General features: G+C 32.8%; 1 protein-coding gene across 1 annotated transcript in view; it reads left to right on the top strand.

Moving 5' to 3' along the window:
- LOC126739468 (vacuolar protein-sorting-associated protein 36) overlaps window positions 1–13,854 on the top strand; it is a 29,630-nt gene that overhangs the window by 3,613 nt on the left and 12,163 nt on the right. Inside the window, exons 3-6 of the mRNA XM_050445145.1 lie at window positions 1,413–1,597; window positions 1,647–1,820; window positions 1,882–2,072; window positions 11,385–11,667. Coding sequence (XP_050301102.1) covers window positions 1,413–1,597; window positions 1,647–1,820; window positions 1,882–2,072; window positions 11,385–11,667 — 833 coding nt within the window. The remainder of the gene's footprint in view (window positions 1–1,412; window positions 1,598–1,646; window positions 1,821–1,881; window positions 2,073–11,384; window positions 11,668–13,854) is intronic.

Raw genomic sequence — 13,854 nt, 5'->3', positions numbered from 1 at the left:
TTTTCAAATAGACTGGCGGACATGTCTTCATGGTAGTCAGCCGAAGAGTCCTTTATATTTTTGACCGATAATAGTAAAGCGTTCGGAATAAAACCCTTATTACCACCTGCGTGAAGTATGATGACCCGTTTACTGCGTGAACAAGGTCCATTTAGTGTGCAGTTACTACTAGTATCCACCCAACCATATTTCACAACATCGTGTGTGTCGTACCAAGTTTCGTCAAGGTACACTATCTCCCTTTTTAATTGGCGGTATTCCTTATTTTTTCGTAAATATTCATGCCTCAGTGCTACGATACGGAGAGATTCCATTACAACCATTCTTTTGTCCAATTTTTTGTACTTAAACCCACAATCTTGTAAAACATGACGTAAGGTGAAAAGAGATTTATATATATAATTAGGATAATCTGTAAGTAATTTATTCTGAATCATGTCTAAGGTTGGAACTTTGTTTTTACTGCAAAATTGATATACAGTTCGACGTATTACGTCTTTGTCGGTATCATCAACTTTTTTAAGCTTATTGGTCCTTTTTCTCTTTACAGAATGATCGATGACGTCTCCGGCTTTTATCACTGTGTAGATGGTAGTACGGGCAAGTTTAGTCAGCTCACAAACTCTTTTTAAAATGTCGTTTTGTGAGGCCCCACGCATTTCGTTTTTTAGGCAATTGAAAATATTTAAAACAACTCCCTGGGTTTGAACATGTAAGTCTTTATTTAAAAATTCCGATTGCGCCAAGTCGGAATTAACTTCCAAATTGTCCATTTCATTATGAGAAACATCAAAAGGTCTTCACAATGGCATTTTAAATTGTTAGATAAAAAGTATTTAAAAACAGTGATAACAACAGTATTAACAACGACAAAAGCAACAACAAAAACAAAGACCACAACGGTAACAACAAATTAATTTATAAAATTACGACACGCGACCAACACACTCTTACGACATTTGATTCTAAACCAGAAATAAAACATAAAACGCCACTGGCACCAGGCCCATGTGAAATTTATCGTATAGGCCCGGCCCGTCCCCAATTCAAACCCCAAGCGCCGGTAGTAATCTTTTGTCTTCGTCTTTTACACGTCATTGCTGGGGACTTAGCCTACCTCTCTCTGACAACATTTCTCGTTGAACGGGCCGGGGTTTAGGAATTTCCAGCGATCAGATGTCTTTAAATATAAGAGGACCGCTCATTATATATTTTGCTATTTGTTTCAATGCGTGAATTTAGTATATTGACCGTACCCCAATTTGTAAGGTGTTCGAGTTGAAATCATCTACACTATACATACATATTGAGGCAGCATTAAGATTATAAAAGGCCTTTCATCTTCTTCATTATTGATATTGATATTCCTTAAAAATTTAAAAACCTTATGCATTAGTTTGTTACTTTTTTAGGATGATGACTTCTAGAGTTACTTTAGACTCTCAAGGTAGACTAATACTTAGAGAAAATGGTAAAATAATATTGCCATTTGAGCATTTTGCCAATGCAGTGATGTTGAAGCATATGAATGGGCCGCACGGTCTTCATTTGGGTGTGGAAGCAACTGTCAGAGCAGTTATGGAGTCTTACACTATAGGTAAAATGGTTTTATAAGATTTGAACTTAACTTAAGAATGCTATCTTAGGTCGAGAAAACTTTGGCATGGAAAAAGAATTCATTATAGAGGTGGTACAAAACTGCCCGAACCCAGCTTGTAGATATTACAAAAATCAAATGGAACTAACTCAAAAAACCTTGCAGCACTTAGCTCCAGGATACCTTGGGGAAAGGAGTTCAAACAGTGGGGATATCAGGGGCAGTGAGTACAACAAACCTAATGTCATGGATTTTATTTTTTTTTATTTTAATAAACACTTTAGGATTAGGGGCAGTAGATTTAAGTGGGCCTCAGCCCTTAGAATCAAAGTCTCAATCTCATATGGAGAGACCAAAGTCGGTGGCTCCAACTCAACAAGAAATTACTGCCGCTCTACTGCAACAACAAAGCAGAGTTATTGCACAACAAAACCTTGATAAGATCAATGCGAATCTGGAAAAACAAAGACAGCAGGTCAGTTATTTTGCTACTGCATTAATTCAATTCACTAGTTAGTAAACAAATCTATATTCTGCAATTTAGAAGGTGGTATTTATGTTTACAAAAAAACAAACCTTTTATTGTTATAAAAATTGTAGAATAATTAAATAAATAACATCTTTATTAGAAAAATAATCTTGGATTATTATATCAACTTTCAAGCAGGATAATTTGGAAACTATTCCAGGCATACTTCTTCAATTTTCATTGAAAGTTGATATCTTTTTTATAGAATCATTTCTTAATTGAATGACTTTTGTAGCTTAAGAACTTTTTTAGTTAGAGTCGAATTTGTGAGGCTTAGTTCAAAGCAAGAAAAGTTGAAATCTGACATTATTATATCATATTTTGAGCAGGACAATTTGGAAACTATTTCAGGAGCACTTTTGTAAATTTTGAAAGTTGACACTGTTTTTATAAAATCATGTCATATATGAATGATTTTTGTACCCTGAGAACTTTTTAAGTTAGAGTTGAATTTGTGAGGCATAGTCCAAAGCCAAGAAAAGTTGAAGTCTTAGATTAGGGTCAAGTGGGGTAATTGTAAATGATTTTGTCAAGTTTAAAAATTTTCGGTTTTTATCTGTGTGGCGCAACTTCTGTTTATTAAATATTTTAGCTACAATTAATTTACTATATTGCATCGACCTTATATTTTACGAAAATCCAAAAAAAAAAACATTTAAAAAGCTAAGAATTAAAAAAAAATTCAATAAAAAAAAAGTTGTTACTGTTTACTTTTACCCCAATGGTATTGGGGTAATTGTAAACAGCTACTACAAAAACCATTTAAGTAAATAAGAAAATTTGTGGGGCAATAGTAAACATTTGAATTACTGAAGTACAAAAAACATTCCTATTTAGTTTGAGTGGCTGTTTACATTTACCCCTAAAAATAGAATACAAAATAACTTATTTTTTTCCTTATAACAAATAATACCAAAGAAAACCATATAGATTTGTTTAACATGTAAAAACCTAGGGAAAATTTGGTAGCATTTGGTAACTTGGTAATTTTTTATTATTAGTCATAAAAAAAGGTTGGTACTCTTACAAAAATGTAATACTAGAACATTAATCTTCTACTACTGGAACACTTTTCTCAAAATAGTAATATATCCTTTCTCCTTTCATTTTAATTATGGGGAAAGGCAAAACACCTAGTATTTGATCATGCTTAACATAACTCAAATCGCTAGAATTGACTGCAAAATTTTGTTTGGTGGCTGTCATCAATAGCTCTTAATCCTACGACTTCAACATCATTATCTATGATATTCTCGACCGAACAAACATATTTATAGATTATAGTGTTTCTTTTCCCACCTTTAAATTGGACAAGAACGAAACTTCCAGTTTTTAAATCCGGAAGAGCTGTCTTGTTTATATCAATTGGGTCTTCAATATTATCATCTTCACTTGAACTATCTTGTTTGCTTGTCTTTTTGATTGACTGATTCTTCGGTTTCTAGTGTTTTCCTTTTTTGCTTTTCTTGTTTGGGTTTCTTCATCTTCTTTTCGTGTGCTTGTTTAAGCCTTATCAAGGACGTCTTGATTTGTTAAAATTTCGCTATATGTCTGCTGTCTTAATCTTGGTATTACTTGCTTTACTATTGTAGTGACTTTTTCCTTTTTTTCTGGCGACTTAAAGAACAATTTGGTAAGTGTGTGTGGTGTGTCTAGTATATTACAACTAGATGTACAAGTTTCAGTGGTAAGGTGTTTACAAGATTGTTTTTTTTTGGTCAAGTGTTGGAGTTACTACCCTCACCTCTAGCGACGTAATTGAATCGTCGTGGAGATTATCGGAAATACCAAGTGGGATATTTTCAGGAGTATCGTTAGGGCTTTTTGTTTCTTGTAAACCATTATTAGGTTCTTTAGATGAATCGTTTTGATTCTGCAGATATTCTTCGAATTCTGGAACATCTTTAGAAGTATCTATATCTGTTCCTTGTAAACCATCATTAGGTTCCTTAGAGAAACGGTTTTCATTCTGCGGATATTCTTCAATTTCTGGAACTTCAAATTCATAATTATTTCTTAGGCTGTCCGTTTTTTGTAAACTATTATTAGGTTCTTTTGATGAAGTATTCTGATTCTGCAGATACTGCTCTAATTCACGCTGTTTAAAGGAGGCTATCGGAAATTTTGTTTTATCGACAGGAAAAAATCCCGCAACTACTAAAACCAGATACAATATTTTTTGGTTTTATTGCATGAGTCCAAACTTCGACTAGTAGTTATACAAATTCCGATTTAGACAATCTTCCGGTTCCCTTACCCATTTGTTTCTTTTCATACGCGACAAGTTTTTTCTCCCAAAAAGTCTTGACAGGACCAAACACGCATTTGTCAAGGGGTTGTAACATATCCGTCAAATGGCTTGGTAACTTAATCAGGGTAACATTGTTAGAGATAGCTTCTTCAACTATGCAAACACTAATATGGCTAGCATGTCCATCATATACTAGCACCGCAGTTTGGTTTGGAAGATTCTTAAATTGTCTTATATTTTTTATATGAGGGATAAAACCCTTGGTAAACCAAGTGAAAAATTGTGGTTCCTCCATCCAACCGTTTTTTGACACTGCATACAGAGTTCCAGGATACGCTTTCTCGGACACGCAGCGTGCTTGTACACCAGCGCCCTTAAATACAATAAGAGGAGGAAGCACAGAATCATCTGCTCCCACACATGCTAGGACTGTAGTAGATTCGCGACCTGATCCACCAGAAACGCGACTTAAAGGCTTGCCTTTTTGTCCGATTGCCGTTAATCGACTTGGGTCACTTTTAAAGCCCGTCTCATCCGCATTAAAAAGGAAACATGCCTGTTCTGGAGATGCTATTTGGAATTGATTAAATGCGTTGCTTAAATCTTCATAGAACTTGCAAATTACATCTGGTCTTCTAGCGTCTATCCGACATTTTTGCAGATGTTCAGGCTTTTTTAAAGATAAAAGATTTTTATGCCGTTTTAAAAATGAGTAATACCAATCTATACTTGGGCGGTCATCATCAAGAAACTGTGTAGATATATTAAGTGATTTTACATACTCCTGAATAAGATCCAACAGTTCGTCCTTGTCGCATGGAAATCCAGCTTTTGCACCAGCCAACAAGCAATCTACAGTTTTCTTTTCTGTGTCATGAGCAAACGTTAATTAACGACCTCGCCCTGTAGAATCAATGGCGGTTGTTCTTCCATTAAGGCGCTGGGAAATAACGGAAATTGGTACAGAGTAGTGTTCTTGTGCCTGCCTGTAAGACATATTTCTATTCTGCACATCTCGAACAGCATTTTCTAGGTCTTCTTTGGTATAAGCTGGCCCATTAGTTTTTCTAATATACTTTCTGAGTATCTGAAACAAATGTATTTACTAAAATTTATGTTCACATTTACCCCATAAGTCTGTTTACATTTACCCCCATTCACTTTTTTCGGGGTAAATGTAAACACTTTTTTTTAAGATATTAAGGTAATATTTCACTTTTAAAATATATTTAGGCACAACAATTAGGGTATTTTTAACAATACAAAGCTTATTTTATAGTACTTACCTTTAAAATTTTCACATAAATATTCACACAGTGGCCACCAATGGAAAAACAGAATTATTGTTATGGTTGGAATGAAAGCACAAAACAAACTAAAATCGAGCCTGCATCTTTGTATAGTATGAAAGGAGGGGGTAATAGACTGTGCCCGGAAGTTATAAGGTTTTAGCGGCAAATTTAAAAAGATTGCCTATGGCGTTTACAATTACCCCTGTTTACATTTACCCCACTCGACCCTATTATATCAACTTTTAAGCAGGATAATTTTTAAACTATTCCAGGCACACTTTTGCAATTTTTCTTAAAAGTTGACGCGTTTTTTATGTAATCATTTCATATATGAATGATTTTTGTAGCCTGAGAACTTTTTAAGTTATAGTTGAATTTGTTAGGAATGGTCGAAAGCCAAGAAAAATTGAAATCTTAGATTATTATATCAACTTTTGAGCAGGATAATTTTGAAACTATTTCAGGCACTCTTTTGCAATTTTCCTTGAAAGTTGGCGCCTTTTTTATATAATCATTTTATATATGAACGATTTTTGTAGCCTGAGAACTTTTTAAGTTAGAGTTGAATTTGTTAGGAATGGTCGAAAGCCAAGAAAAATTGAAATCTTAGATTATTATATCAACTTTTGAGCAGGATAATTTGGAAACTATTCCAGGCACACTTTTGCAATTTTCAGTGGAAGTTGAACCTTTTTTATAGAATCCTTTCATATATGCACGATTTTTGTAGTTGTGGTTTGCTTGCCCACACTGTCTTTACAGTTATATGCTTTTTAAACAATGTTGGTATATAGGAAGTAAAAAACTCAACTTCAACATCTATGTCAATAATATATTATACATTTTTTAGTAGACTGAAAAGATCCCAAAAAAAAATCATTCTCTTTAAAATGCTTAAAATCTCTAAAAGAAATAATTTTTTGAACAATTTTTTTATAAGGAACCTGAATGTCGCAATAAGTGACCCTATGATCGCCGATATTGTCATCATTAAGAGTTCCAGATGGAATGGCAATATCATCATGACTATTAAAAATCGGATCCAGCAAAGATTTTTAAGACTGCTATTTATTATTCAAGTTGGTTCACCTATAACTTGTGCAAAAACAAAAAAATCCATTAATTCTATTATAAAATTTGAAGCACATATCCACATTTAAAACATGTATATTTAGTTCACCCAATAGAGTTATATAGTCAGAACATGGTAGAACTTGAATAAGGAATTTATCTAGTGCTTGGACATAGTTTAAAACATTATCTTTTATTCAATAAATCTCCTCTATGCATTGTGATACTTTATGATTAATTTTAGTTCTTAACTAAAGATTTTCAAAACCCTCAACGCAAAACAACGACATACAAGAGTTTTATCGAGAGGTTAACATTTAAAATTATTAATTTTGATTTTGTGACTATTTTAAACAATTAATGCACTTTTGAGATTCAGCTTTCCAAAACTTATTTATTTATTTATTTATTTATTTATCAAAAACAAATAGGATGTTAACAGGCCGAAACCCAAAGGAACATCCACAATTTACAAAGTGTTTCAGGTGTACTTAACTAATACAAAATTTAAAAAATAATACAAGAGCAGAAAAACAGTGCTAAGTTTCTAATTTTGTGTTTTTGTTAATTAGAACAAGGATCTCTAATGCTCTTTTTAAACATAGAAAGAGAGCGGCAAAATAAATCTACAGAAAAAAAATTGGAATTATATAAGGAAAGCATACGACTTAACGGCGAATTCCTTGCTACATTGGTTCTATACAAACAGACTGGAAACAAATAAGAATTTCGAAAATTTCGCTAAGGTATATGGAAAGGTATTTGGGATATTAGATAAGTCGAGTCAATCTGATAGTTAATTATTTTATAAAAAAAGAACATGTATGTGTGAGAGCACCGTGTTTCAAGTGAATATAATTGATATTTAACTCTAAGTTCTATTAAATTAACATGTAGGTTAAATATACCAGTATTTTTATAGTCCAAAAATCTTAAAAATTTATTTTGTATTGTTTCCAATCTGATAGCAGGCACCGCATATTGCGGAGCCCAGACGACGGAGGCAAAACCCAAACGACTATAAATATAGGCAAAATATAATGCTTTTAAAGAGCTATTAGAGGTAAATAGCCTACTATTTCTTACAATTAATCCCAGCATTCGATACACTTGATGCTGTAATTAATATGTTCTGCGAAAGTTAGCTTTTGATCATATCTGACACCCAGATTCCTCACTTTATCAGTCCTCTTAAGTAGAATTCCATTAAAATTATAGTCGAATTGAAATAGGTTAGTATTACGTGTAAAACTAATAATGCGCATTTATCATAATTAAGGTAAAGTTTATTTCTCTGACAATACTCATAAAATCTGTCCAAATCATTTTGTAAGAGAAAGCAATCACCGAGATTATTAATGGAAGCAAAAATCTTAATATCGTCTGCATAAAGTAATATTTTGGAGAAGGTAAAACATTTTATAACATCATTTAAATAGATTATAAATAGTAAGGGCCCCAAGTAGGAACCTTGAGGTACGCCTGAGGTAACTGGATACGTGGAGGAGTGGTGGCCGTGTACAGTGACATACTGGGATCGATTAAAAATGTACGACGCCAACCACCGCAGGAGATCTCCTCCATGAAGTCCCACTCCAGCAAGTTTCTGTAATAAAGTCAAAGTCAAAGTCAAAAAAGTTTATTACCAAAAAAATAGTTATAAATATAATTAGCTACATGAGAAAATAAAATTAACAATTTTTGGTAAAAGGAACTGCTTCGCGATTATATAAAACCGATAGCGCAATTTGCGTGAAACAGGCCTTGAAAACATAATAAATAAACACAAAATTCCTAAAAAAAATTCTTAATTAACCTAAAAAAGAACAAAACTAAAACTAAAACTAAAAAAGGGTAGAAACAAAAAATGGCAGAGCAATTTGGCTGGCATGCGACGGAAGGTAACAAGAATTGACAAAAAAGAACCACAAAAGAAAGATTGGACAGGCCAGCTTTTCTTTGGTCTTAGTTGATTTTGCAGTTTATACTACTATGTATCTACTACTAGTCATACTATTAGCATACTATTAGGCATCATACTATCGTTGGGAGTCGAGAAGAATTTGCTTAACCTTGGTGTAAAATTTATTAAATGACAAATCTTTAATATTATTTGGCAAGTCATTCCACATTGTAACTCCGACAACCGAGAATGACTTGTGGAAGCTACTTGTTCTATGTTGAGGTATCCTAAAATTTCCAACATTACGAGTATTATGCAAATGCGAGAGAGTAGTAAATAACTTATTTAAATAAGGGGGTTGACCCGACTTTATTATTTTATATATGAAGGCATATATGTGTAATTTTCTTCTCCTTTCCATATTTAAAATAGAATTTATGTTTAAATAAGGTGTGATATGCTCCCGATAGGCAGCGCTATAAGAAAATCTTATACAGCTATTTTGCAATTTTTGTATAGATCTAGAAAGCTCAGATGTTATAGAATTAGAATATACGATATCACCGTAGTCGAGTAAGGAGAGAATGAGGCTATTGCAGAGATAATATTTGGTTTTACTTTTTAAGACATTTTTAAATCTGTACAAATTTCTAAGACGCATATAGCCTATATTTAATTTGTTCTTAATGTGTGTCTGAAAAGAAAGGTTAGAATCTAAAGTCAATCCTAATATTTTCACTTCAATGACAACTGGAATTTTTTCTCCATTAATCTCAATATTTATACTTTCATATAAGTGTCTCAGAATTCCTGACTTACAGCCATATAAAATGATGTTAGATTTAGCAGGGTTAATTTTTAAGTTATGCTTATTGGAAAAATTAACTATGTTTAGTATATCCGATTTAATTTTTTGCTCAGAAATATTAAAATTTAAAAAATTTAATGGCATGTATATTTGAGAATCATCAGCATATTGTTGTAATTTACAATGTTCAATACAGTTAGGCATATCCGCAACATAAATCGAAAATAAAAGAGGTCCCAATATGGAGCCCTGAGGAACACCAATTTCCAAGTCGAGATACCTTGAGTGCTCCAAACATCCATTGTTGGTTTTTAACAACACCGAATGTGATCTATTTTTAAGATAGGAATCAAAAAAAGAAACTGTAGATTCGGAACAACCAAAATATCCCAACTTTGCAAGGAGCATTGAGTGATTTATAGTATCAAATGCTTTGCTAAAATCAAGCACCGCCATGCAAGTACTTTGTTTATGTTCTTCGTTAAGTCTTATGATCAATTTTGTCAAATGCTTTGCTGAAGTCGGTGTACACAGACTCTACCTGCGTCTGACAATCCATTATATTCATAGTGAATTCATATTCCGAGTAAACAACTAAGTTGGAATCAATTGATCGTTTGGGAAAAAAACCGTGCTGCTCATCGATAATTATAGTTCTATAAATTTGCTTGACATTGCTTCCGGGCATTTTTCGCTCTAAAATATTGCCATTATTAATCCAGACATATTTGTAGGACTTGGCTCGAGCTTGTTCGCGAGTTTTTTTAAAAAGGAGTTTATTATGTGGAGATAGATGTTCATTTATGAATATGTTATTTGATATACCTTCAAGAGAGAGACCGTCTTTATTATTACCTCTTCTTAGTTTTGATGCCTGAAGAACATTTTCTCTTACTTTGCGTGATGCATATTTTATTACCACATTTTTAGGTTGATCTTTGCGAAAGGATTGAACCCTCTGCGCATGCTCTATAGCATCTTCTTCAACTTCAACTCCGATCAAGGTGTGAATCTTCTTGACTATGCTAATAAGATCCTCATTTCTTCCTTCAGGGAGTCCCTGTATTTCTATATTGGTGTTTCTAGATATCTGCTCAATATCGTTGACCCTCCCGGAAAGCTCTTTAACAGTCTTTTTTAAGGTCTCGTTTTCCGTTTTTAATATTTGAATTACCTATATTTCTTCACTTAACCTCTTTAGAGATTCCTCAAACTCCGACACCTTATGAGAACAAAAATCCACAGACTGTAAAAGTTCATCTTGCTTAGTGCGGAACTCGCGAATTTGAGCTTTAATATCTCTCATAAAATCGACCATTTCATCTTTAAATCCAATATGAGCAGTACTCGTAGAATAACCCATCCCAGTTGGGGCATCGATTGGACTTTGACCCACAGGATCGCCGCTGCAACTTGAACATTTCCACAAAATGCCCAGTTTATCGCTAATGATACTTACTTGATCTATCGATAGACCAACACATTTAGCATGATAACAATTCCTACAGATTCCTTGGCATTGTATACCTGGAGATTTTTTCGTTATTTGTGACGTGCAGGATATACATATTGACGACATTGTTTACTTAATTAGACGCGAGCTACTTCATATGTCGTTATGAAATTATAGGGTATCACTAAGAACACTGTAAGTTACAAAATGGCACAAAATTTACTTTATTTAAGAGACTTTAGCTACTAAATATTGCGTTTAAATGGAGAGCTGCATAAGTACACACTGAGAAACGCTATAGACTGTAACATAACAAGTAAATGATGATAAATTGAACTGAACTCTTGAGAGCCCCCAAGGGCGGCTTTCGTCTAATGAAGGCGATAAAACTTTGATCTTATCTGACTTTTTTTAACTCTCCACCCTAATCTAACTACATTATACGAAAAACCTGTTAAACAATTAAATTTCGATATACAGCTACACCTTCAACAGCAGCTAGACTTGGCGGCTAAACGTGAACGGGAGCAACAGAAACAGCAACAAGAACAGCAGGCCCAACAGCAAGCGGCCGCTCAGCAACAGAGAGAACAAGCTGCAGCAGCTGCGGCAGCTGCTCAAAGGGAGCAACAGGCCGCTGCTCAGCAACAACAGTCGATCGGGCAGGCGCAGGCACAGGCACAGAAGCAACAACACTTTGAGTTGCCCTTAATGGACCATAAGATTACCGATTTTTTGAGAGCGAATATCGAGAATCTTGAAGGTGAGTCTTGTAGTTTGATAGCAATTTAGTAGGTTATTGTCCAAAAGAAAACCCTAATACTGGTCATTTGGTGCATAAATATCATAGTAAAACCGTTGATTGAATATTTGGGAAGATACGCAAATACCATGTATTATAGCGTGCCCGCGGCACTCAACGAGTTACTCGGTTTAGCCAGCAATTTTAAAGTTGAGAGGTGGCGACGCTCCGCGGCGAAATTAAAAATCTTGTGTTTTTACGCTCGGGACCGAACGGTTGTGAAGCAAAATAACACATGAATGGGAGTTTTAGCATTACGATCGTTATTCCGTTTATAATATTTTATTTAGTAGGTATATGGGGACTTACATAGATATGCTACTGCTACTAATTTATGACTAGTTTAAGTATAAGACCAAATTTAAATATATAATTTGTGTATTACACATTATTATCTATGTATGTATGTATATGATATACAGGATGATCACTTTTAGCGGGCTCGCTTTTGAATTTTCGCAAACTATATACCTAATATGTCGTTTTTAAAGTTACCATCATTTAATTATAAAATATTATAAACAATTAATATAAGAAAAATCAATATAGAGATAAATAAGACGAGTTAATTTTTAATAAGTACATTTATTTATTTATTTAGGTACATTTTATTTATTTATTTAACCTTTACAAATACTAGGAAAGTAAGTAATCATATATAAAGAATATACAGTTGGATTGGGTAAATGTAAAGTAAAAAGTATCACAAAAAATGGAAAATTATAACTAAAGCCATAAATTATAAAATACAAGCTAAACCTAAAACTTAAAATCTACAACATATATTCATAATTTAAAAGGTAACACTACGCGAGCGTAGCTAGTTAAATCTGTGGTAACACCTGCTTTATGTTTTTGACTGTTTACATCTTTTCTGTCAATTTTAGAACTGCTAATAAATTAATCCAAAAAAATTGAATTCATATAATAATATCGCCTTGCAGCTTGACAGAATCGTCGTTATTATACATTAATATTTCACTTAAAATCGCCTGTATAAATTAGATTTTCAGAGTAAGTGACAGAACCAGGTTGTGTTTAAGTGAGAAATTATAGTTTGTGTGAAGTTATCCATAAAATACCAGCCATAAAGTTACCGCTCCGGGCGACCTGCATTTTACCACATTCTGTGAGATGCATTTTACATTAACTAATGTAATATGCATATCATATTTTTTTTGCAATAATTTTTTGGTATTTTTAGTCTCCTTTTTATTTTCTCATGGACTAAAAAATATACATAACTTAAAGTATACTTAACTTAAAAAATTAAATTTTGATGAAATCTAAATGTTTTAATGATTTTTTTTTACTTGGTGCCCTCCTACTTTTATGCAAATCAGCGTGTACGAGTTTAATTACAAATTAATTTTTATTTAAAGACTATGTAGGGGTGGCAACTATCTAAACTAGTGTTACTATGTACCCAAAGGAATCCCAAAAACACATGTTTTATCAAAACTCGTGCACGCTGATTTGCATAAAAGTAGGAGGGCACCAAGTAAAGAAAATTCCTATATTATAGAATATATATATATATATATATATTATAGAAAAATCAAGACTGTCCAAATTAATTTTTTTTAAAGACTATGACGAAAACTTGTCTAAACTAGTGTTACTATGGATTTAGTAGGCAAGACCCTGGAGTTTAAAAAAAAATCCACGTAAAAATTTCTTAAACCAAAAACGGCAAATTTTGGGAAGAAGCTCTGCAGCAAAATTTATTTAAGATGTAGATGTATAGAATTTAGCTGTCTATCTTAGCATTTAAATACATATAATTTATTATATTTTGAAAATAACTGCGTAAGTTTATCCTAAAACGCCCTGTATATATATTTCATTTCTTTGAAAAAATGCGAACCTTTCTGTGGTGTTTTTTATTTTTTGTTGTTTTTTTTCTTGATTTAACTTAAAGTATTTCTCAGTTTCCCATTTTAATTGTTTAACACCATTGTTTTTAAAAATAACTTAATAAACTGCTCAATGTGCTGCGGACATAAATGAATGGAATGTATATCTATTTCATTTAAAAAAAAATTAAACATTAACTTAAAAATACTGTTCGCTAGCTTTACGTTTTTAAAAAGAGAATTAAATTTAACCATAAAGTTTTTTGTCAAAGCAAAAAATTCATCAGAAGGC

Source organism: Anthonomus grandis, chromosome 8 (genome assembly GCF_022605725.1).
Source record: "Anthonomus grandis grandis chromosome 8, icAntGran1.3, whole genome shotgun sequence".
NCBI classification, from domain to species: domain Eukaryota; kingdom Metazoa; phylum Arthropoda; class Insecta; order Coleoptera; family Curculionidae; genus Anthonomus; species Anthonomus grandis.
The sequence above is the reverse complement of the archived record's forward strand: the minus strand, read 5'-3'. Positions and strand labels throughout refer to the sequence as shown.